Here is a 22,951-nt window from a genome sequence, read left to right as displayed (position 1 = left end):
TACTTTGACCACATAGGAATAAATGGTTAATATATTAAATATATTTTTAATTTTTCTATATTTAATAGATATAAATATTCCATTTCTTATAAAATTTTTATTTCCAAAATATGCATTTTATGAATGTGAACTCATTTTATTCCGTGTATTCTAAATAAACGTATTCTTTAGCACCATAAAGTGGATAAAAGAAGTCTTTCTTAAGATTTTGTCATCTTAATTTTAGAACATGACATCTTTAACAACAAGTAACCCAAATGTATAATGCCTCAAAAAAATATAATCGTTATTGCTAAACTGGTAATGCCAACACCAACAAGCTACAAACAGAGCCAAGACTGTTTTCTGATTATTTTTGCTAGATGAAACCGCACATTTTTTATATCCAGGCTTTTGAACTAATTCAAATTATCTAGTGCATCAAAAATCTTATTTGTGTAAGGACAAGCTACTTTACTCACAACCAATCTCCAGAGAAGAGGAAAATAATAACTAACATCAAACATCAAGGTTTAAATATTGCCGATATCGCTAAAAACTTATGCTCTCAATTGAAAATACAATAAGAAAATGCCCTAATAAAAATAATTCCTTTTATTGACAGATAAATTGGGAAAATCAGTAAATCATACGATATCAGTGTGTCTAGTAGAACAGACGTCGACTGAATACAAAAATGTATTAATTATACTCAAGAATTTTGGCGTAGGGTGATGAATCTTAGAACAAAATCAGATGGTAAAAAATACATTCATAGTCCTCGTAATAAAAGTTTACATCCCAGATACATCTTAAAACAAGGTGGAGGAGAAATTTTGGGTTTGGGGTTTGAAAGGTATAGAACGATTACAAAAAATATTAATAAAATGGACATCATGAGAGATGTCATGGAACTATTTGTTAACGATTATTTACCAATTACATGGATTTTATGCGTAATAATAATATGAAGAATGCATCTAATTGAAAACTTGCGGAACGACATGTATTCTCAATTAAAATAATATCAAAAAGTATCAAATTTGTGGTTATTAATTGAAGAGTCGTGAAATTTCAAACGACCATTGCTGATATTTCATTGAATCTTTGCTTCACCATTTACAGGTGGTTATAAAGAACAAATAGTAAGTACACAACAAAATATTAACAATTTTGTTTAATGTTATGTATAAATTATAAATGGTATTTTTGTGGCCTGCCACATTTTGAATTATTTAGTTTGGAATTTAACTTAAGTAGAAATTATTTCAATTTAAGTACAAAATGAATAATAAGAGAAAGAATATAGTCTAGTTATATTGAATAAAATTAAAAATATTTTGATTGCATTCAATTAGAGATGTGCGTTAAGATAGTAATCCCTGTATTTTTAACTTTTAGGATTATTTTGTGAAAGAAAGTATGTGTATATTCTAACATTAATCAATAATTTAAAATAATCATTGTTGTTTACAATAATTATACCTATTGACATATAAGTAATCCTTGGTATTCGAAAGTATTAATCAAATATTTCAGATGATATTCAACGAATGAGCACATGCACAATGTTAAATAAAAAAAACTCTTAAGAAAGTTCATTGATGTCTAGGACAACTACCACATAAACGATCTTGTTGTAGATCAAGTACCCACTGTAAATGGCAATTTAAACTTACCATGCGGTTGTGAGAATAAATTTATTGTCAACATTGTACATTGCATAAGAATAATCGTGCTGTATGGCTTAAGATAAATATCGAAACCAGACTAAAACTAGAATAAAAAAATGTGAAGGTCAGAATGTTTTCAGAATATTTTTTATTTGTGTGTAGCCTTATACAGCACTGAAAATTAATATATATTTAATATTTAATCAAATAAAAAATTAGAAACTCATCCTGTTTAAATTTATTGCCAATGAAATTAATATAATACTTATTGAATTAGCATTCAAATGTCGATCCGTAACTAAAAATGTTCACCGTGATATAACTCGAGGACATCGTCGGATTTTTCATAGGAAATCGTATACATATACTGTAAAAACATCATTATTTCGTTAACGATGTGTTCAGACAACATGTTTCAATCATAAAAACAAATAAACACAAAGACACCTTAAACATTACAGTAATTCTATTTCCTTGTTTCCCGGGTTTCATGTTCCTCATGCTTTTAGCGTAATGGTCGATTTGGTGTGTACAAAAAATGTGTCGGTTGTAATTAAAAATTTCGTACCAAAAACTTTTGTCGTTTCTGGAAAACTAACGAACAATGCGGAATAGCATAATTAATTTCAATATAAAATGATAAAACAAATTAATTATTAGATAATATTATAAAAATTAATTCCTGTCCGATTTATATTGTCTACGCACGTTCCGAAGTCACACAAATTTGGCGGCTAAGGTCGAAGAAAATGAACCGAATACAAAAAAGGCGTCAATGTAATTTTTACCTTCCGGTTATTGACTAATGCAAACCACGCCGGACGATCATTGCATACGAATTCCATCGTTGTTTACATCAGATTGTTACGCGGATAATCTGCATTAACGAATGCAATTAGCGCAGCCTGCAATTGGATCGTAATCATCGGAGACCGATGTGCAATGCACCTCGGCCAGATTAAAACAGTGATGTATTTGTCGAATTTCTAATAATAATCCAATAATTCGTTACCGTTAAGCCTCGAACAGGTAATCTCGCGTGTAATCCGATTTTCATTCACATCTTGTCAATAATTTAAATGTGCCAAAGATTAAATTATCAGTCGTTTAAGGAATTATTTACTAAATGTGTCTTCTATTAATGATGTTTATATTGAAATTGCACATATTTAAATGACAAAATTAAACCAATCTAAAATAATAGTTTATTATTTTTCAATAAGATGATATAATAACCATAAAAATTAATTATAATTTAGTGGAAATCTTCATTTTATGATTAAGGTAATTATTTATTATTATTTGTTAATTAAAATTCATAAAATTATTGCTAAAACATAAATATTTATATATTAAAATGTTATCTCTATTATTGATCGAGAAAATTTTGGTTACAGCAATTTAAAATACTTTATTTAGATTCGATTTGATGGACACCAGTCAATTTGCACTTTGTCCTGGACAAGGCATTACTATTATATATTACACTATTTTCATCTAACACTTTCTATGATACTAGACCATTGCATACATGATAAACAATTCTTTGTAGCAATTTTAAACAAAACTGTTAGGTAAAAGTTAGGTTAGGTTGGGCTAAGTTATGTTTAGGATATTTTAATAAACAATAAAACATAATTTAGAATTTTTTTTATTTTATACGAGTGTTAATAATAGAAGTAATATAATATTTGTATATGAATTATTATTAGATAACTTTAGTATGAGATGTAATTTGAAATACTTTAATTAGATAGTTCATTAATTAGTTGGCAGATTTATTTTTACTATAATAATGGATTGTGGCGTCAATTATAACTGAGAGATATAAATGTATTAAATATCTGAAGTTTACATAAATTATAAACTATAAAATTATTATTAAAAATATATATTTATATATCAAAAAGTTATGTCTATTATTAATCCAAAATATTTTCGTAATTTGAGCTACTTCATTTACATTCGATTCCTGTTTGGACACATCTCTCTATTTCCATCTAACACTCTGTATGTTACTTGATGATTGTATATATGATAAAGAATTCTTTGTGGAAGTGTTCTGGCGTTTAATAAAAGGTTTATCGATTAAACTGTAACTACATCTCAATTTTTATGCAAAATAGTTAAAAGTTAGGTTAGATTAGGGTAGTTCGGCTAAGTTATGTTGATATACTTTTAATACATCAAGAAACGTTAAAATAAGAAGTAATATTCTATATTCACACAAAATATAATATAATGGTTTAGTTATGACATAATATTAATAATAGTATTATCGGATAACTTTAATGAGACATGTCATTAAAATTTGAATATACCTTATACGTTGTTCATCAATGATTTAATTAATATTTATTACATTATAATTTTTATTACAATAATGGGTGGTGCCCTTATTTATAATTGAATAATTTATATAAATTATAAACTATAAAATTAGTTTCAAAAATACAAATATTTTTTATGTTAAAATGTTATCTCTGTTATAGGCCCAAAATATTTTGATTACAATAATTTGGGTTACTATAAGTTAATTTAAGTTTCATTCCAGTTTGACCACTTTATATTTATACCGTCTTACTTTTATCTAATGCACCATATGTTAAATATTTGCATACATAATAAAAACGACCAAATTGTAACACAACTCTTGATTTTAATACAAAATGATTGAATATTAAATTAGAATAGGTTAGGTTTGTTTGAGTTATGTTTAAATTCTTTTAATACATAAAGAAACATCAACGTAAGATGTGTAATATTCTTCTATTCTCAAACAATATAAAATATAAAGATTCAGTTATTTTATACCCGTATAATAATAATAGTAATATAATATTTGTACTTAGATTATTATTGGATAACTTTAATGACAACTTTTTTATCTATCAATGATTTAGTTTACATGTTTTTATTATAATAATAGATAATATAGAATAATAGAATTAAATAGCTAAAGTTTATATAAATAATATTTTATTAAAACAATAATTCTTTGTTAAATACTGCACTGGAGTTGGCACGAGTTCACTTTAAACAGGAATACATCCATCCATTCATTTACCTGCAGTTTTGCAATTTGTAGTTTGGTGTAGTTTAATTAAACCAATTAAAAGTTTCAATTTCAAGTGACGGACAACAAAAAAAAAGAATAAACATGAGGTGCACAATGCATTAATTAAATTTCCGGCATTATCAAATTCATTTATTGATTCATCAATTTTAATTTTACGACTTTTAATTAAAACACTTCCAGCACGCGTCCAAACAAACTAACACCGTTAAATACAAATCATGCATGGATTCATACAATACAATAAAAAAAATACACGTTGAATGTTGATTTGCATTTTTCCACCGACAAAAACATATTTATCAAAACTAATTAATGCAATCAAATCCGATGGATTTAAATAACGCCCGGGGCGTTACAGTAGAAAATCTTACATCACTAAACTTTCTTTACCATCGTTATGTTCGTACTGCTTCAGCTCAATCATCGTATCAAACGGAACAGATGTTTAGTGACTAATACATTAGTGATAAAAATTGGTATCCAAGTAATAAAAAGAAATGAGGCTGGGTAAACTATATAATTGTTGACAATGGTACCTAAAATTTCGAACTGTTAAGTTTTTACCTGTTAAAGTACGAACTGGTAGTTTCTTGATGGTTGTCAGCCCAAAACGTTACAAGGTAAGAATTTTTCTTTACATAAATATTTAATTTGCCAAAAAAAAAAGAATTAAATATTTCTAAGTAGATAGTGGGACCGTTAAATATACTTATTGTGACTTACAACTAGAGTTAGTAAGTATAAAAGTTATAATACTTGAATTAAATAATGCATGTGTTGTGTGCAGCTAAGGAAAATTAAATGAATGAGGTTTAACGGAATTAAACGTTAATTACTATTAGTTAGTGTCGACTTGTGTGATTATAAACAACAAAATTTGCATACATTATTATAAGTGTTAGACTGATTTGTTCAACTTTGTCACGTAAATGCAATTTTGTTTGAATCAATATTGCTGGAAGTAAACATGTGAAATGGCAACAATAAACTATGGAAAACCGAGTGAAAATGTGCATCAGTCGTTTATGAAAAGCGACCTCAAAATGTGTGGATTAGATTAGCTGGGTTAAACTTAAAAATGGGATATATTGACAAAAAGCAACAAAAAATTTGTGGTTATTTACAACAACAAAAATAAGTTAAGCACAAGTTGGAATAATTATGAAATAACAGTTTTGTTAGTTTGTTAAATTTATTGATTAATTTTCGTAATACAAATAAAAACAACTAATGATAATGAAGCTGAGGCTTTTCTCTTTAAATTAGGTACAGTATGTGATTTCCACTTAACAAGAAAATTTACATAATTACATAAGTTGTTTATTTAAGGTTAAAATAAACCTACGAGTCTAAAAAGTTAATATAAAAATTTAAAAGAATCTTATAATTTTTTTATTTTTCTTTGTGTAAGTCATTTCCTAATACTAACATTGAAAACGTATCCAAAGTCAAGGATAAAATTTATTAAAACTACTTTATTTTATAGAAATAACACTAAACAAATTGATAAGCAATCAACATCAACAAAAAATTCAAAAATATACAAATTGGTAAACAACAGTCATTCTATCGCAATTCAAATAAATTGTCAATTACAACCACTTTTAAATAACAATACATAACATTTTTAGTTAATTAAAATGCTTAACTAATTTATTTTGTTTTTTAAGTTTAATGTTGAATAACTATTATAGTACTATTAGTTTATAAATAAATAACAATGATTAATTTTTTCGATATGTAAGCTTGTAAATTTTGTTAATTTATCAACGCAATTTACATTTACAATTATTTATGTTTGTTTACATATATGCACCATTTAAAAGCTTGTAAATTTTGTTAATTTATGTAAGCAATTTAAATTTTCAATTATTTTTATTTATTCACATCCTTTTCTAAAAATACACACATTCTACTGACAACAAATATAAGCTAATGAAAAAAATTTTATATATATATATATATATATATATATATATATATGTGTGTGTGTGTGTGTGTGAATTATGTTAATAATTAAAAATATCTATTCTAATATTGGAAACATTTTTCAACCATAACGATTAATTTAATTTTTATTTTGTTCATTGTTGTAGCTGGATGTAATATTACTGAGTATGACAAAATGACAAAAATAAAAGAGGCAATAAATTTTAAATGTAACTATTTGATATGGCTTTTACAACTTCATACATACGTGAATATATATGGAATATGCATGTGCATATGTGTGGCATATGTTACTTTGTTATTAGTATAAAATACATTTAAATATTTGTACAATATTAATAATTAAATGCACATCTAACAAAAATGGAATAATAAGTGATGTTCGAAATGTCTGGTCTTCTACATTTACAATACAACACAAAAAATAAAATAAACTTTTCAGGAATTCTAAATCGAATCTTTTCTTAAAATAACAAGTAGTCATTTTCAGATTATTCTATAATAATAAAACTGATCATAATTTCTTGTTACTTTTATCTTACATCAATAAACTCAAACAATATTCGCACACACTTAAATATGTGGTATGTTTAATGGTTGATGGTTAGATTCATTGATGTAAACAAGATTTTTTATGAACAAAACTTATATCTTTCTTTGTCATACAAATTCATTAAATGTATTAAAAATATTATTTGAACATAATTGAAAAAATTAGAAATATTTTCGACTGAAAAACTAAAAACATTGTTCAATAATAACTAAATCTATATTCAATAATCCAAAAATTAAAAATTAAGATTTATTTTCCATTAATTAATAATACTGGAGTCAAAATTGATGGTCCTTGTTGTTATTCAATTTCACATGTTGTTACTATAAACTGCATTTTAATACTTCAGAAATATTTGCCTTTTGGCATCTTCTAAAAATTTCGAAATAATAAATACAACTTTTTATTTCAAATGAAAACCATCACTGAATTTGTCATAAAAATATCGGTAAATATAAAACTGTCCAAAAATATATAATATATAATAATGTGACATATTAATTTATCTTTAGCTAAAATATGACAACGATATTTTTAATAAATTTCGAGATACTTAATAGTGTCATCTATAAATAGTATTTTTCATACTAGTTACCAAATATGATATTTGACAAACTTATTATTAATGTTTCTTTACTATTAATCATTTGCTTAAATTCATTAAAAAAGTTAAATACTACAAATGAAAAACAGTGTTCAAACAATATCCAGTAACTCAACAAGTAAAAGTTAAGGCTTATTTTCTCCTTTTCTATTAATTAATAATACAGGGTTTGTACACACATTAAATTTTTTTAACATTGGTTGCTATAGACAGTTCCTGAAATATTTGCATTTTGCCATCTCCTAAAAATCCCAAGATAATGTGTATATATAAGATATATTTTTTTTGCTACGTAATACACTGCTGGTAGAAAATTTTTGTTTGTCAAAAAATATCATCAAAAAAATTGTTAATATTTTCGTAAACATTTCTGAAATTGCAATGTTAAATTGCAATTTGGAAAACATTAACAATAATTATTATTTATATATTTAAAAATTAACCTAATTTATGATATGATATTTTTATTGAAAAAATAATATTTTACTTGAAAACTAAAAATAGTTCCAACAGAAAATAATTGATGATTAAACATTTTTCAGATTTTTGTATCATTAATTTCCTTGCTCCATTGTACAAAATACAATAGGAAGTGACTACAAAATTTTCTAATTATCCGTACAATTGTCCCTTATCCGAAAAGATAAATGAACCAGATGGCATGATTCCCTAGAAAATAATCAATACCGAGACACAGGCACAATTTGCAGAACGTGTATAAAAATAGCCAAAGCCGAGCGTATAAATATGTCTAGGTAGGTTAATAAACACAAACCGTCAGTGTTTGTATGGGTTAGAAGGAGCGTGGAAGTGTCTACACCTTTAGTGAACGTCTACCGTTATGTTGCCGTTGTGAAACAGTTACCATTCACGTTCGGTTTCCGTATTTGCTGGATACACACATATTTCGAACGGCGTCAATACAAAACACCCTCCAGGTACGGTTTTGTTTTATGCTTTCTTTTTGGACCGGCCGCTTATTGAAAGGGACAGTGAACCTTACTTATTGAACAAGTTCAAATTGGTTAACACGAATTCAACGTCCGGATATTTATTCGTCAGTAATTTATTTTGGGATAAGGAAAATTAATTTTAAATATTCAATATTTTTTTAAATTAAAATATTTTTATTTAGTTTTGCACATGTTTAATATATATATTAAACAAATTAAAATATAATTTCATTGAATATTTACATTTATCGATACAATAGAAAAATAGTAAATTGGAAACAAATTGAATAACAATTTGTAAAAAAAATATTTAAATCTGGAAATTTTATAAAAAATTGACCACATATAACATCTTTATTTATTTATTTATCTATTTATGTCCTGTTGTAAATTTTAGATGTATATTATTTTCTTCATACTAAGTTTTTTAAAAAACACAATAAAAATTAACATTACAATGTGTAATAACATTTTGACTAAAAAATTATACATTCCATTTAAACAATTCTTCAAAAATAATTTAAAGAATGTAAAACCACAAATTTACATACGTATTTATAATATATTAACATATGCTTACATAAACGTAAAAAAAATAAAGAATTTAACAATTGTAATTTAAATGTATTTAAGTGCACACTTTTGTTATTAAAAAGGCATATAATAATTTAAAATTAAATATTAGGTATGATTGACAAATATTTTTCTTATTAGAAATTCTAAAAACAAAAATTAAATTAATAATATAATAATAATTATATAATTTTTAAATTAAAACTATTGTGTAGAACAAATCAAAATATGATTTTATTGTATTAATTTATATAAAGCATAGTATTAGTTCTTATAATTCTTCAACAACAAACAAATTAAATTCGTTTACTAAAAATAGTGCTACAATTAAACCTAAAAAATACTTTACACGCACAATGAAACATTACACGTTAAATAGAAAATTAACTATTTATAATTTAATTATACAAACTATTAGCTAACAAGTCGAAATGTAATTTGACTTAAATACATATGTACATAATTTAATTTAACTTCCTATTGTTGAAGTCAATAGAATGACAGATCTCATTATGTAAATTGTATCAAGTTCAAGTTATTCACAATACACCCAGCAAGTTCATTATAATCGAAATATTTTACAATAATATGAAAGATTATACTTGAATCAACATTTATTAAAAAACTAATGTCAACATATATTTTCCACTCACTTTTAAAACGCAGAATAAGAAAGTGCTGGATAATTTAAAATCATACATAACGTAATTATAAAAATTTCGTATAATTTTAATTCATTACTTATTTATAAACTATTTATTAGTAATTTATTTATCAATTAACGTAACTCCATATAGAAAGTGGCAAAAACTTTATTTAATACTAGTTTTGAAAATATTTTTGTTACAAATTGTATATATTAATATATTTTAAATTAAAACGCTATATGATTGAAAATTAATTATGAGTGAAATGCGTATGTACAATTATTGTTTGTTATAGTATTGTTTCAATAATTAGATTTTTTGTAATACTATACTATTTAATACATATACCAACACCTTTATTAACTTTCTAATGCCTAGGTATAATCTTATAGTTATAATTAACACATACGTAAAGATTAGATAACACAATTAACTATTATTCAACTATGCCATTTAAAATACATCCTAGTATCCCTACAGATAAAACATTTATTCACACCCATCGGGTGTGTCCACATATATTTCAGAAAAATAAAAATCATATTATTAATTTCATTCCACATCCAATTTAGCTCTCTCAAATCCAAAAATACTTTAATTGTGAGTCAATGTGCGTGATTCAAATACAAAGAAACATTTATTATTTTTGAAAATGCCAACTAAAATAGTTCGAAAAATTGTTGTGTATTGAGTATAATTTAATGTTTCACGTTATTAATAAAATTAAATTACAAATTGGAAACAATTTTTTTTATTTTCCATTAATGTTCTTTAATATTGATGCAACGTTTGCCCCTTGAACTTAACGTTTGTAAAGAAACAATTACAATGAATAGTCGTTACATAAACCGACACAAAAGTTTAATTGTTTTTAATTGTTTGACTAATGTACATAAACCACTGTTGTAATTGACATTTTATTTGTTACAGCAATGTCTGGGTCGGACATCAAATTATTCTGCGCCGAAACAGTGAAGAGCTGCACAAATTTCATCTATCTCTTCGGTTTGAATTTCTTCTTTGGATGCATAATATTCATCATGATTGTCAAGCACATGCTCGAAAATATCAACATAGAAAACGGAAGAAACTATTACAGATGTGCAATGTTTTAAGGACGCAAGCAACAAGACTGATGGATTGTTTATTTAATCCTGTTACATTTTATAAAACTTATACCAATGCATTATTACCTGATTTCAATTAGTTTTTCTATTTGTTAGACTTGAAGTACCTATTACTATGTTTATTTTAGATGTATTTGTATCAAAGTATATTTATTATTGTGATATTTCAACTAAATAAATAGTAAATGAACAATTATAAGTTTTATTAAATTACAGCGAGGTCATAAAAACCTCATCTTCCCATGAAAACTATTACAAACACAGCCAACAATTAATTCAGTAAACTGCTTTCTGTTGTGTAATTTTGACCTGTAATAGCTATTTTTTGTAAAAGTATCGAATTTTTTAAATAATAAATACTAAACAATCTTTAAATGAATCACTCATAACTTTGTAGGTAGTCATACTATTCTGGTCACCAAAATAGCGTTAAATGGAGAATTAAAATACCTTTCAAATGAGGACCATTCATTAAAAATATAGCTGATATGGAAAAATTAGCATATGTCAAGTTTATGGTAAAATTTAGCTTATTTAATTAAAACTTATCAAGGGGAACCTCATTATATAATCAAATTAATTTAAAACTATGAAAGATACACAAAAAAAATTATTTGTAATCATTTAAGTATTTTGTAGCTGATTTACCACATTTAATAAAATAAAAAACATTATGGTGTATATATTATTTTATTCAATACTGATTACATTGTACAATTAATTATTAAAAGTATATATAAATTTAAAAGTGTACCTCAAAAAATGTGCATATAAATTTAATAACTAGATCTCACAAAAATGATCACAAATATGACACAAAAAATACAATATTACCAACAAATTATTAATTATACAATTAGTATAATTTGGTTAGCTTAAGTACTTTGTTCTAACATTAAAAATATTAGTTCTCAAATTCATATTAACGTGTTTACATTTACGTTCAACAATATAAATGTGTGTACAATTTTTCATTCTTAAGAAAACAAGTTGCACAATTACAATTAAATATAAATAAAAAGTGGTAACATATTAAAATAGCACCATCACTTTATGGTTGGAATAAGTTACAGTTGAAAATATAGATCTACTCTAAAAAACCAATCCATAAACTAGCAGGGCTTGTCGTTAAAATTAACAATTGCGTCGACTTTTAAAAAGCAAGGTATTTTACCTTTCTAAGCAACACACTTACCCAATTTACAATGGTTAACCTTAACAACTAATATCTATCTATAAATAAATTAAAATGTTAAATACATATCACGATCACCACATAAAGTAACTAGTTTTGTAGTTTTCTGATGTTTTAAACACCACACTTAACACCCTATGTTATGAAAATACAATTTTAGGAGGATATTTTTATATTCTCTTGTATTTACATCATTTTATGAGAAATTAAAGAAATTAGATTTATGACTTAGCTGTTAGGAGAAACTTTAAGAAACCAAAAAACAGGTAAACTTTACGCTTACCATGGGATATGCTACACACAATTATATCACACGACCATTGCTACTTTAATTATAGGGGGTACTGACCTGCAGACTTACTGTGTTCATTTCTTGATTATTCATTTGGCAACACTATCAAATTAAAACCTTAATCTAAATGAAAAATTTCGAGGCACCAAGGAAGGATTTGAGTGCGACCTTCGGCGGTTCTGTGCAGCTTACGTCTTCAGTCCTCGTCGGACATGTTTCGTTAATCCGTTCCTCCCCGACTTCCTCGACGGTTTCGATCGCGATTCGAACACCACATCCGAGTCGGTGTCGCTGTCTGAGAGACTGTTGTGCTTCCTCGAAACTAGAATGGAAAATCAGTTTTTTGTTTCACTTTTACCTCGATACCGTCGACTTACATTGTGGCAAATCGTCGGTGTTCTCGATGAGGTTGTAGTTCGCGGACTTGCGACTGCCCGCCGGCTTGGACCACCATGTGTTGCACAGGTAAATCAAAGCCCACATGGAACCGGCGAACGAAACAACGCCGCACAAAACTCCCAACACCACGTACAACAGACTCCAACTGCAATCGGAGTCTTCGTGCGAATTGAAGTATACTTTGAATAAATTCTGAAAATCAAAATCCATTAATCGTGTAATCATGGAATATTATTTACCGTTTACCCTCATCCAAAACGTTTCGCATTCGCACAACCTGGTTTGTTCGTTGCACACGCCGTGACCGGAGCAATTATTTTGACACACCGTGGTTTGCAGTTTGTTCACCATGAAGCCCAATATTCCTTCGTCCACTGTTAATTTTTGGCGGAGGTGCCGCACCACCGTATTGGCCGAAACTGTTTTACCATCGGAACCTTCCACGAAGAATGTTATTGTTGATTTGCCGGTGCCAGACTGCGGCTTCAAACTGCGTACCTAAATAACATTTTGGTTAAAAAATATTTTTATAATTGAGAATATATTTACATAGAAAATTTAACACAAGGAGCCAGTGACCTGATTTCATTGTTTCTTTATGTAAAATGGGTGGTACGGGGTAGTAAATAGTTAAAATTCAGATAAATACATTGAATATATTGATCAATATCATTTTTTAAATTAATATAACTAACGAGGTAATCAATTTTATACTGAAGTACATCATTCGATGCCATCTCTATTTGTCACTCTGTGAAAAATCTAAGGTAAGGCTGTAAATGTCGTAAATGCGATTTAATTTTCTCTAATGATAATTACTACTAACATGGCAGAAGGACATTCCAAACGATTATATAATACCTCTGCGGTGCCTCCTGACACATACGCGGCCATCATGCAATGACAAACCAAATCAGGAATAATTAATGAAGACAACCCGAGACTCTAATAAAAAATTCCAATATACTAGATTCTAGAGTCAACACATTGCTTGATAAGAAGCCTTATTTTCTAAACCACTGATTGGCAATTGCACGAGTGATATCAAAGCAATATCATAAAGGTAAAGTTGTAAGGGGGCACTCTCAACATTCCTTTCTAAGTAGACGATTTTTTTAACCTAATTCACGTCGTTCACGACCTCCTTCAAACAATTCTAAATAGTGCTTCTACTTTGGTTCAACTTATTGATTTGAAATGATTGAAAGAATCCTTTACACAAGAAAAGTAAAATTAATACTGAAATGAAACACACATAAAAACCGTAAAAAAGTAGTCACATTTTTCGGATGAATATGCACCAAATTTTGTTTAAATATTTAAATCAATAACTCTAAGTGTCCTATTTTCTACTTAATTGTCTGTATTTTACCTGTAATTTGGTAGCGTCTAAAATCAAAAGTGCCAGCTTTCCTTTGACTGCGTTGTACTGCTCTTCAGTCAGCATGGTCATGTCGACGTCGAGCGTGATTTCTACCAGAGCCAACAATTTGGGATCTTCCTTGACGTACACGGTTATCGAATCGGTGTCGCTGGCACCTTGTTCATCATACACGGTCAAATTAAAGATGTATTTTCCTACGACGACGTCAGTTAAAATTAAAACTGGTGATTCGTCCGTGTTTTCGGCGATGTTTCCCATAGCCACCGATTGCGGATCTCTTGTCCATTTCCATTTTGTTATCGCCCAATCGTCCTTTGAATTCGACCCGTTTAACACCACGACATTTCTGGGCAACTCTACGGTGAAATCCTCGCCGGCGTTTGCTGTTGGCTTCTGGTTTTGAACTGAAACAATAATAAAATAATAATAAATCAATTTATTACACTTATTTACAAATTTCAATTTAATAATTTAATACAAAAAATAATGTTATGTGAAACGACTTAACTATGCAATTAATAGAATTACTTTCACATAAGTATTAAATTATGTTATTAAATGTTCTTAAATGTTATTATGTTCTTAAATAACTTGACTTGCGATTCACAACTTTACGACTGTAAATTGAAATCAGTCATATAAAAAGTAACTTAAATGAACATCAGTGGTATCAGTTATTCAAATTAGTGAAGTAGTCTGTTATAGGAAAGAAGTCGGTAATTACCCAAATTTTTTGCCTACACGACGATGTACAAGGTTTCCCCCAAAAAATAATTATTTTAATTAAGAATTTTTATTTAATGATTTTTGAAAAGTCAAACTGGAAATAAAAATTAAATTAAATTAAAATTACTCAATTTTTAATGATAACAATATCAAGACAAGACGTTAGTATACATTATTTCCAGTTAATATTGTAATAACTTTGTTGAAAAATATTATCACCTTTGTAGAACAAATATGTTTATTAAAAAACACAAAAAAAAACAAAATTTATAAAATAACCTTATGAATAACCCCCTGCATTTTCGATTTATAATTTTAGTGAAACTAACATCCAGAATAAACGTTAAACCCAATTAAGATTCATTATATTCCTCTAGATACATAGATTATATTCCTTAGATGATTTTTCCCTAATTGAAGCCTAAGCACATCAAGATCAGACAAATAGTTTTAAAATTTTTATCTTTGAATGGAAAAAACAGTAGTAGTATTTAAACTTATTGCCAAATCTCTATATACAGTAATGACTATAATTAGGGCAACTATTTCACTGGAAACCAAGATTATTAACATAAAATGTGAAAATAACAACCACTTACTCTGATTGACAATAACGTAGAAAGTATCGCTAGCAACGTTGTTGTTGTCATCGGTAACGCTCAATTTGAAATTGTACACCCCCTTTGTCAAGCCGGTAACGTTGGTCTTGCTGGCGTTGACATTCTCGAAGGCGACGGTGGACGGGCCTTCGATCTGCATCCACTTGTACCCAATAATTTTGTTGTCGTCCGTGCTGTTGCTCGCGTCCAGAACAATCCAAGTTTGAGGCAAACTGATAGTCTTGTTACCACCGGCGTTTGCAACTGGCGGCTTGTTTGTAGGGGGTTTAACGAATACGTGCACCTGCGCAGTGCTCGACTGGTTCGCGCTATCAGTAACCTTCAGTATGAACGTGTACATACCCTCCTCCAGGTTGGAGAGTTTCAGATAAGGAGTGCGAGTGTCTTGCATATCGACCGCCTTGTTGGCGTCGTCCGGCGACTTCGTCCATTCCCACGTGGTGATATTGTGATCGTCTGTGCTCATGTTGCCACTTAATGTGATCGCGTTCTTCGGCAGATAGATTATTTTGTCCTCGCCTAAAACAGTGTAATTGTCGATAACGTTTCTTAAACAGAATGGAGTGATAAAACTAACCGGCGTTAGCTTCAGGTGGATAGTCGGTGAACTTTAAAACTGTAATATTAGCTGTACTCGAACTTGTCGCTTTGTCAGTGTCCGTAACTGTGAGTTTGAACGTGTAGTTGCCGGGCTTTGTAAGATCGTTGAGTTGCAATGTCGGGCTGTCCTTTAGCTGTGGTTGATAACCTTAAAACGAAATAATACTATTTTAGAATATATTTCACGAGTAGTGCTGTATTAGTGAATCAAAAAATGTTGAATCAAGACACTAGTTAACACTATAATAGCATAATACATACCGACTGGCCCTTGTTGCAGTTCCCAATGCCAAGAGACGATACCATCGTCGTCGGTCGACGAGGAGGCGTCCAGAACGGCGGCTGAATTTGGTTGTTTAATCGTTTGATTGGCGGGAGTTATAACAATAGTAGGGGGTTGATTTATTCTGGACGCTGGCAAAACTGTTACGTTAACGAAGGTATCGCCGTAAGCTTCCGCAGTCTCGGCACTCACCTAGATAAAAATGTGTATAAGAATATATTTAAAATTAATTCTCAAAATAATTGTTCACTCATTGACCTCAGTATGAATCTAATGAGGTGGTCTATTTAATTCTGATGTACCAAATTAAATTATACCAATATCTAAAATACTTTAACATCTCTAGAATCCCCTAATTTAAACCACCACATACAATTGAAGTTGTTGTATGAAATTGACGCTAAAAAGAATCATCAGTTGGCACATACTATCAGTACACATAGAAAATGACTGTTATTCATACATTCTTGGGAAAATTTCTCTTAATAGTTATTTTATGTTTAGTGAATGCTGATACTAATCGAAACGTTTTTTAATATTTAATTTAATCATACTAAAAATACAATAAATAACGAACACCCTGTATAAATTTGTGAGTACTAATAAGCTTATAGGATGGTTGGTTAAGTTAAAGCAATAATGAACTTTCCAGTATCAGAATTGTTGGATTTACAGGCATTTTAGTTAAACCTTCAATTTTTGGAAAAAATAACTCAAAAATTATTGGGTTTCAATATAGGATGTGCAATTGCATGTAGAATTTAAAAAAACTAATAATATATGTGTTCCATTAATAAAAAACAAATACCGACGAAACCGGAAATGAAATTTTGTTCAAAATAATTAGAAAAGTAGTTAAAATCAAGTCATAATAGCATAAAATTTCAAGCCAAGTTTTCTGTTTCTTGAAAAAATTAACCCATTTTTTCAATACCTGCAATATTAAGTAGGATTTCACGAGTCAATTTAATTATCCTAAGCAAATCATTGAAATTGTCAGAGGGTTTCAAGTCAAATCTTTATTCAGATCACAGATAATCATTACTAATTATAATTGTCAATTCGTCTACTGAATTTAACTTTAATAATAAATCATCCATGATTATTTATTTATTATGTATGTATTACGTATAAGTCCTATTATAATTATACTAATAATCTCAATATACAAGATGTTTCTAATCAAAATTTGAGACAAGATAAAACGCCAATGATGAAGAATATCTAAATATTTTTTTTATAGTTTGTCCTGAAGAAAATATAGACCTTCAAATTTAAATCCTAAAATTTACTGAAAATTATGTCTAGTTACTATTTATATATTTGAAGTTAAACTATTAAACTAAATATACAAAAGTGATTACTCATTAAAATTAAAAATAATAAATAATGAAACGTAATATTATTTTCAATTACTACCATAGTGCTGTTTATACAACGGCGCCGTGGCTTAGTTGGTTAAAGCGCCTGTCTAGTAAACAGGAGATCGTGAGTTCGAATCTCGCCGGGGCCTATCCTTTTTTATTCACCAATATTTTCTAAATTTCATTTTACGTGTAACTTCTACATTTAAAAATTGCATGCATTTTATTTTTAACAATTTCCAAACGTATCATCTCGTTGTTGAGACAACAAAAGCCAAATAAAGTATATTTTAGTTTAGTTTAGTCAGAAACTGAATCTTGTTGGCAATGACACATGAAATTCCAAGTACTCACGTTCATCACATCTTTGCTGGATTATTACTTGGATTTTTTTTTTTTCAATAGAATATTTATTATATGATTGTTCAAACTCATTTCATGCTTAGAAGAATATAAAATCACCTTAAATTCGTAGACACCCTCCATCATCTTTTCGAGGTGGAGCTTCCCACCGTTCTGGTGCTTGACGGCCGTGCTGCCATCGGGTTGGTGCAGCGACGTCCACGTAAACTGGTATTTCTCCTCCTCCGACGTTTCATCGTGACCGGCCACATGTGCAATCAGAGTAACTTCGTTGCGAGGGAGGCGCACCTCCTTCGACTCGGCCACCACGTTCAAACGCTGCCGACTTACCGGTTTCGATGAAGAATTAGTGCCTGGACACAAATCAAAATTTAACGTTTAGCATATTAATACGAACAGCATTCTAACCGGTGCTCAACGTGGTTATCTCCAAATCGTCCAGATCGAAGCCCCGATCGGCCATCAAGAGCCTGGTCGGTTGACAGTTTCCATTGCGATTCCTGAAATACCCGTCCTTACACTGACACGTGCCCGCCCTTGACTTGGGTCTGTTCTGCACGCAAATTTCGGTGCGTACATTACAAGTCGAATCGCCCACTTCACACGCCAGCGTGTCGTACACGTCCGATTCCTCTCCCATTAGCAGAGAGTTGAGGACATTTTCGCGGTCAAATTGGGAGTATTCTAAAAAGTTCAATTTATAAATATTATACAACATTGATGTATTAGACAGATTATCCTACCTTTTGTGGCTAGCACCTCCTCCCAAGTGTCGTCGTCGGTAGGTTTGACCAATACCATCGAGATGCGACCGATACTCCCAACCTTGAGAATAGGTATGCATCTCTCATTACTATAACATTTGATGTGAAAACACTCGTTGTCGCTGAGAAACGCAACGTGACAGTCTTTTTTCATACAACATTGCATTACGCACGGAACCAGACCTCCAACATCTCCCAATTTATCGAAAATACCTGCAACACATTTCAAATCAGCATTATTGTTTCAGCAAATAAATAAAAAGATTATAATATCACTCTGACGTTCAAATATACTTTTTTGTAATATTGAATAATATATTTGTTGAAAGAAATTTTTATTGATAACACAGGAAGCCAAGCCAAATCAATCAGAATTAAGTTACTACATGGAATATGTAGAACAGTTGCTTTTTGCGTTCCAAGTTTTTCGTTGTTAATAACAATATTCTAAACAATAATTCCTGCATTTATAAGTAGAACAATATTTTTCATTTTGATCAAAACCTTTTACAGCTAATAGGTAATATATCAAAAGTGTTAACATGAAAAATCAATGACTAAATATTGCTGATGTCACTTAAAGTTTAAAATACCCCAGAAATGTTATTAATTGTATAAAACAAAACATTAATTTGAAAATACAATAAGAAAAATCAGTGAACAAAATTCTTTTTTGTCTTTAAGGTAAATAATAATTGGGTCATACAATACTAATGTGACTAATAGAGCAATCAGATGTCAACTGAATTAACAAAACTAGTAAGAACGTATTTCAGTAAAGAAACTATTGGTACTAAAAAAGAATACTCCAACAAGAATAAAGTTTGTGATGTCCTTTAGGGTGATGAATCCAAGATCAATAGAATAGGATCAACTAGGAACAACTCTCGGTTAAAACACGTGACATTTCTGTGACTAACACATTTATCTTATTTAAATTTTAATTTAAGTAGAAATTATTTTGACTCAAGTACAAAGAATATAAAATAATTATATTAAACATAAAATATTTTGACTGCATTTAATTAGTAATGTACATTTTTAATTAATGAAATGTGTATTATTTCTCTGGTCACCACTGTATAAATAAATAAAGTATACTGCTATATTAAATATTTAAAAATAATTAAAAATTGAATCAAATTAAAATTGAAAGTAACAGAAACTTCAATTTTAATCTGAAGAAAAGTATTGGTAAATAAAATTTAAGTAAGTAAAAATCTACAACAAATGTTCTACCCACTTATTTTTTAGAAGGACATTCTTATCATTTTTGCACACAACATGTATAAACGTAATTATAATTTTACAAAGCAAAATGTAATCTAATGGTTCATTATGATAAGTGATATAAAACTTAAAATACAATGATGATATGAATCAATAAACAACAAGACATTGAAGAATTGTTGAAAATAATATAAACTTAAACAATTGTAGAATACTGAGAATACTTTTATAACAATGTTTTATATGTTTTTAAAAAATAATAAGCTGATTATACATAATGCAAATATTTTCTCGAATTACAAAATTGAGAAAAAATTGAATATGCCTCTCTTAAAAATAATCAACTTTTTAAGTACCCTCTCACCTAATATTCTATGACTTTATTTATACATATTATCTTAATCTAATGTAAATAAATTAAATTACCTGCACTTAAGTTTCCCTGGGGCATGTAACCATTGAATGTTTTCTTATACATACGAGGACAGACATCTGTGAGGTCCCTGGGGTAAAAGTAACCACCAGATACCAAAGAAAACAGCACCAGAAAACATATCAGCCTTTTATGTTCCATGGCTAAAAATTCAATGAACACTTGTACACTATTTCCGTTGATACCACTCGATAATTTTAATTGGCAACAGTATGTATACGTACCAATTGTGTTTGCTTGCTGATAATTGCTACTTTAACATATGCCTCGGACAAAACCCATTTATTCAGCAATGTTTGTATTAAATTCGTCGATACTCATGAGTGTTTGGTCTGCAGGTGTGAGATTTGACAGCTGTCAAGGTGTTTGTAATCTTAGTTGCATATCAGTGGTAAGGTTAATGGTTCGGATTGTGATGCATTAAAATTAAGTTGTTTGTAATTTAATAAAACAAATAACAAGTTCAAACTGCAAATTAGAAAATTAATAAATAAAAGTAATATACTCATACTGCACATGTTTCTCATTTTTATATACTGCATGTAGTTGATGATTCTTATTCGCAAATGATTATTTGCGAATAAGAATTATACAACTAATTAGAATGCTTAAGAGTCTGGACACTTAAATAATATTATTATAATTATCAATTATTTCATTGACAAATATGCAATTATGCAACTAAATTGTGCCACTTATACTTATGTAATAATTATTTGTGACTCATTTCTTTTCCACTGATTGTATAGTTTTTTTACTGTGCTCCAATTTAAAATTGAAATAAAACCACCAGAAATTATATCACTGAGCATTATCTTAATGAATAATTTTTAGTGTCTATTGAAGCGGAAAACAGTATATTTATGTTCTATGTTGAAATATGACCAGTGTGACTGATATTTATATGTTCAATTAGTTTTGGTGTAGGTATTTAACGCAGCCGATGACAAAAATTAAATTCGGGGAATCACATAGGGTTCAAAGCATCTATGTTCATAGAACATGAAAAAACGAAATTGACAAACCAAATCGTTTCTCAAAATTAAAAATTTGAAACGAAAGTTATATAAAGGAAAATATGGAAGGAAGCGGCTTATAAAAATAATTAATATAAAATTAGAAATTATTCTTTTAATTTTTTAATAAATACATATTACGAAATTGTTTTATATAGGACAAATAAACAAACTTGTTAATATTTTATTAAATTGTAAACAGACTTAAATGAATGAATTGCAATTTTAAAGATATTTTAACACTAATCTAATAGTATCTATATTTGTTCGAGTTTATAGGTCGACATTTGTTAGAATTATTTCTTGACGTTTCGCTAACACGAATGGCTAGAATCTTCATAGATCTGATCTGGTTCGTGTCTCTTTGATATAAAAGATTTGCATTTCATGGCAAATTTATACTTATGTCTATTTCAAAATTCTGAATAAATTTTATAAATAGTAAGGCTAAGATTGAAGAGAGAAGATATTAACTTGAAAAAAGTTTTGAATTGCAGTTGTCTTCTTATTTCCTTGTATTTAAATAGTGCAAGAAAATGTTAACTTAATTAAGTACTTAAATTATACAGTCAATGTCTCAGAAATATGAAAAATTACAATACTGTACCTTATATTTATAAATTGAAAATTAGAATAATAATTAATATTGTAGGAAAGAAAAAAAAATAAGCTCAATATACCAGAAAGGAAAACATACATTTTGTGATAATGATATGATATCATTGTAATGTATATTATTATTCTTCGAATCTTATGTTATTACATATTATGTTTTGTTTGGTGCAGATAACTTTATCGTAATCGTATTACTCATGCATTGTATATTTTTTTATATAATATTCCGTATACGTATATGATAAAAAGTGCAATCAATCAAGTGTCGGTTAAATCCCACTTTTATTAATAATAAATTTTAATATTGAAACACAATGTTCTTCAAAGTAAACAACGATAAAAATTGCAATCGTGTAAAAATATGTATCAATTATAATGTTTTAAATAGATGCAGTAATAAAAATTGTATAATTAAAAAATCCGACGGAATAATAAAAATTTGTCAACATCAACATTTATATAGCCTTTAAATGATTACTAAACAAAACGCAATTTTAAGAAAAACATATATTATAACAACTGACGCAAC

At 28.4% G+C, this 22,951-nt stretch overlaps 1 protein-coding gene, 1 long non-coding RNA gene and 1 other non-coding gene across 3 annotated transcripts; 2 read left to right on the top strand and 1 right to left on the bottom strand.

Annotated features, from left to right (window-relative positions):
* The first annotated feature begins 8,584 nt into the window (after positions 1-8,584).
* On the top strand, positions 8,585-11,331 carry LOC126266482 (uncharacterized). The gene is made up of 2 exons (XR_007548829.1): positions 8,585-8,776; positions 10,942-11,331. It is a non-coding gene; the product is annotated as an uncharacterized LOC126266482 (long non-coding RNA).
* Positions 11,332-11,816: 485 nt separating this feature from the next.
* Positions 11,817-21,145, bottom strand: LOC109608777 (dyslexia-associated protein KIAA0319-like protein). Its single transcript, XM_020025326.2, has 12 exons — positions 21,016-21,145; positions 20,785-20,934; positions 19,108-19,341; positions 18,773-19,048; positions 18,464-18,717; positions 16,616-16,829; positions 16,332-16,502; positions 15,734-16,273; positions 14,397-14,812; positions 13,271-13,522; positions 13,003-13,216; positions 11,817-12,947 (listed from the first exon to the last, which is right to left on the bottom strand). Exons 2-12 carry the CDS (start codon positions 20,930-20,932, stop codon positions 12,814-12,816), a joined length of 2,853 nt encoding a protein of 950 aa, XP_019880885.2. The 5' UTR covers positions 20,933-20,934; positions 21,016-21,145; the 3' UTR covers positions 11,817-12,813.
* Positions 18,077-18,150, top strand: Trnat-agu (transfer RNA threonine (anticodon AGU)). The gene has a single exon. It is a non-coding gene; the product is annotated as a tRNA-Thr (tRNA).
* Positions 21,146-22,951: the final 1,806 nt, after the last annotated feature.

This window comes from Aethina tumida, chromosome 1 (assembly GCF_024364675.1).
Source record: "Aethina tumida isolate Nest 87 chromosome 1, icAetTumi1.1, whole genome shotgun sequence".
NCBI classification, from domain to species: Eukaryota; Metazoa; Arthropoda; class Insecta; order Coleoptera; family Nitidulidae; genus Aethina; species Aethina tumida.
The sequence above is the reverse complement of the archived record's forward strand: the minus strand, read 5'-3'. Positions and strand labels throughout refer to the sequence as shown.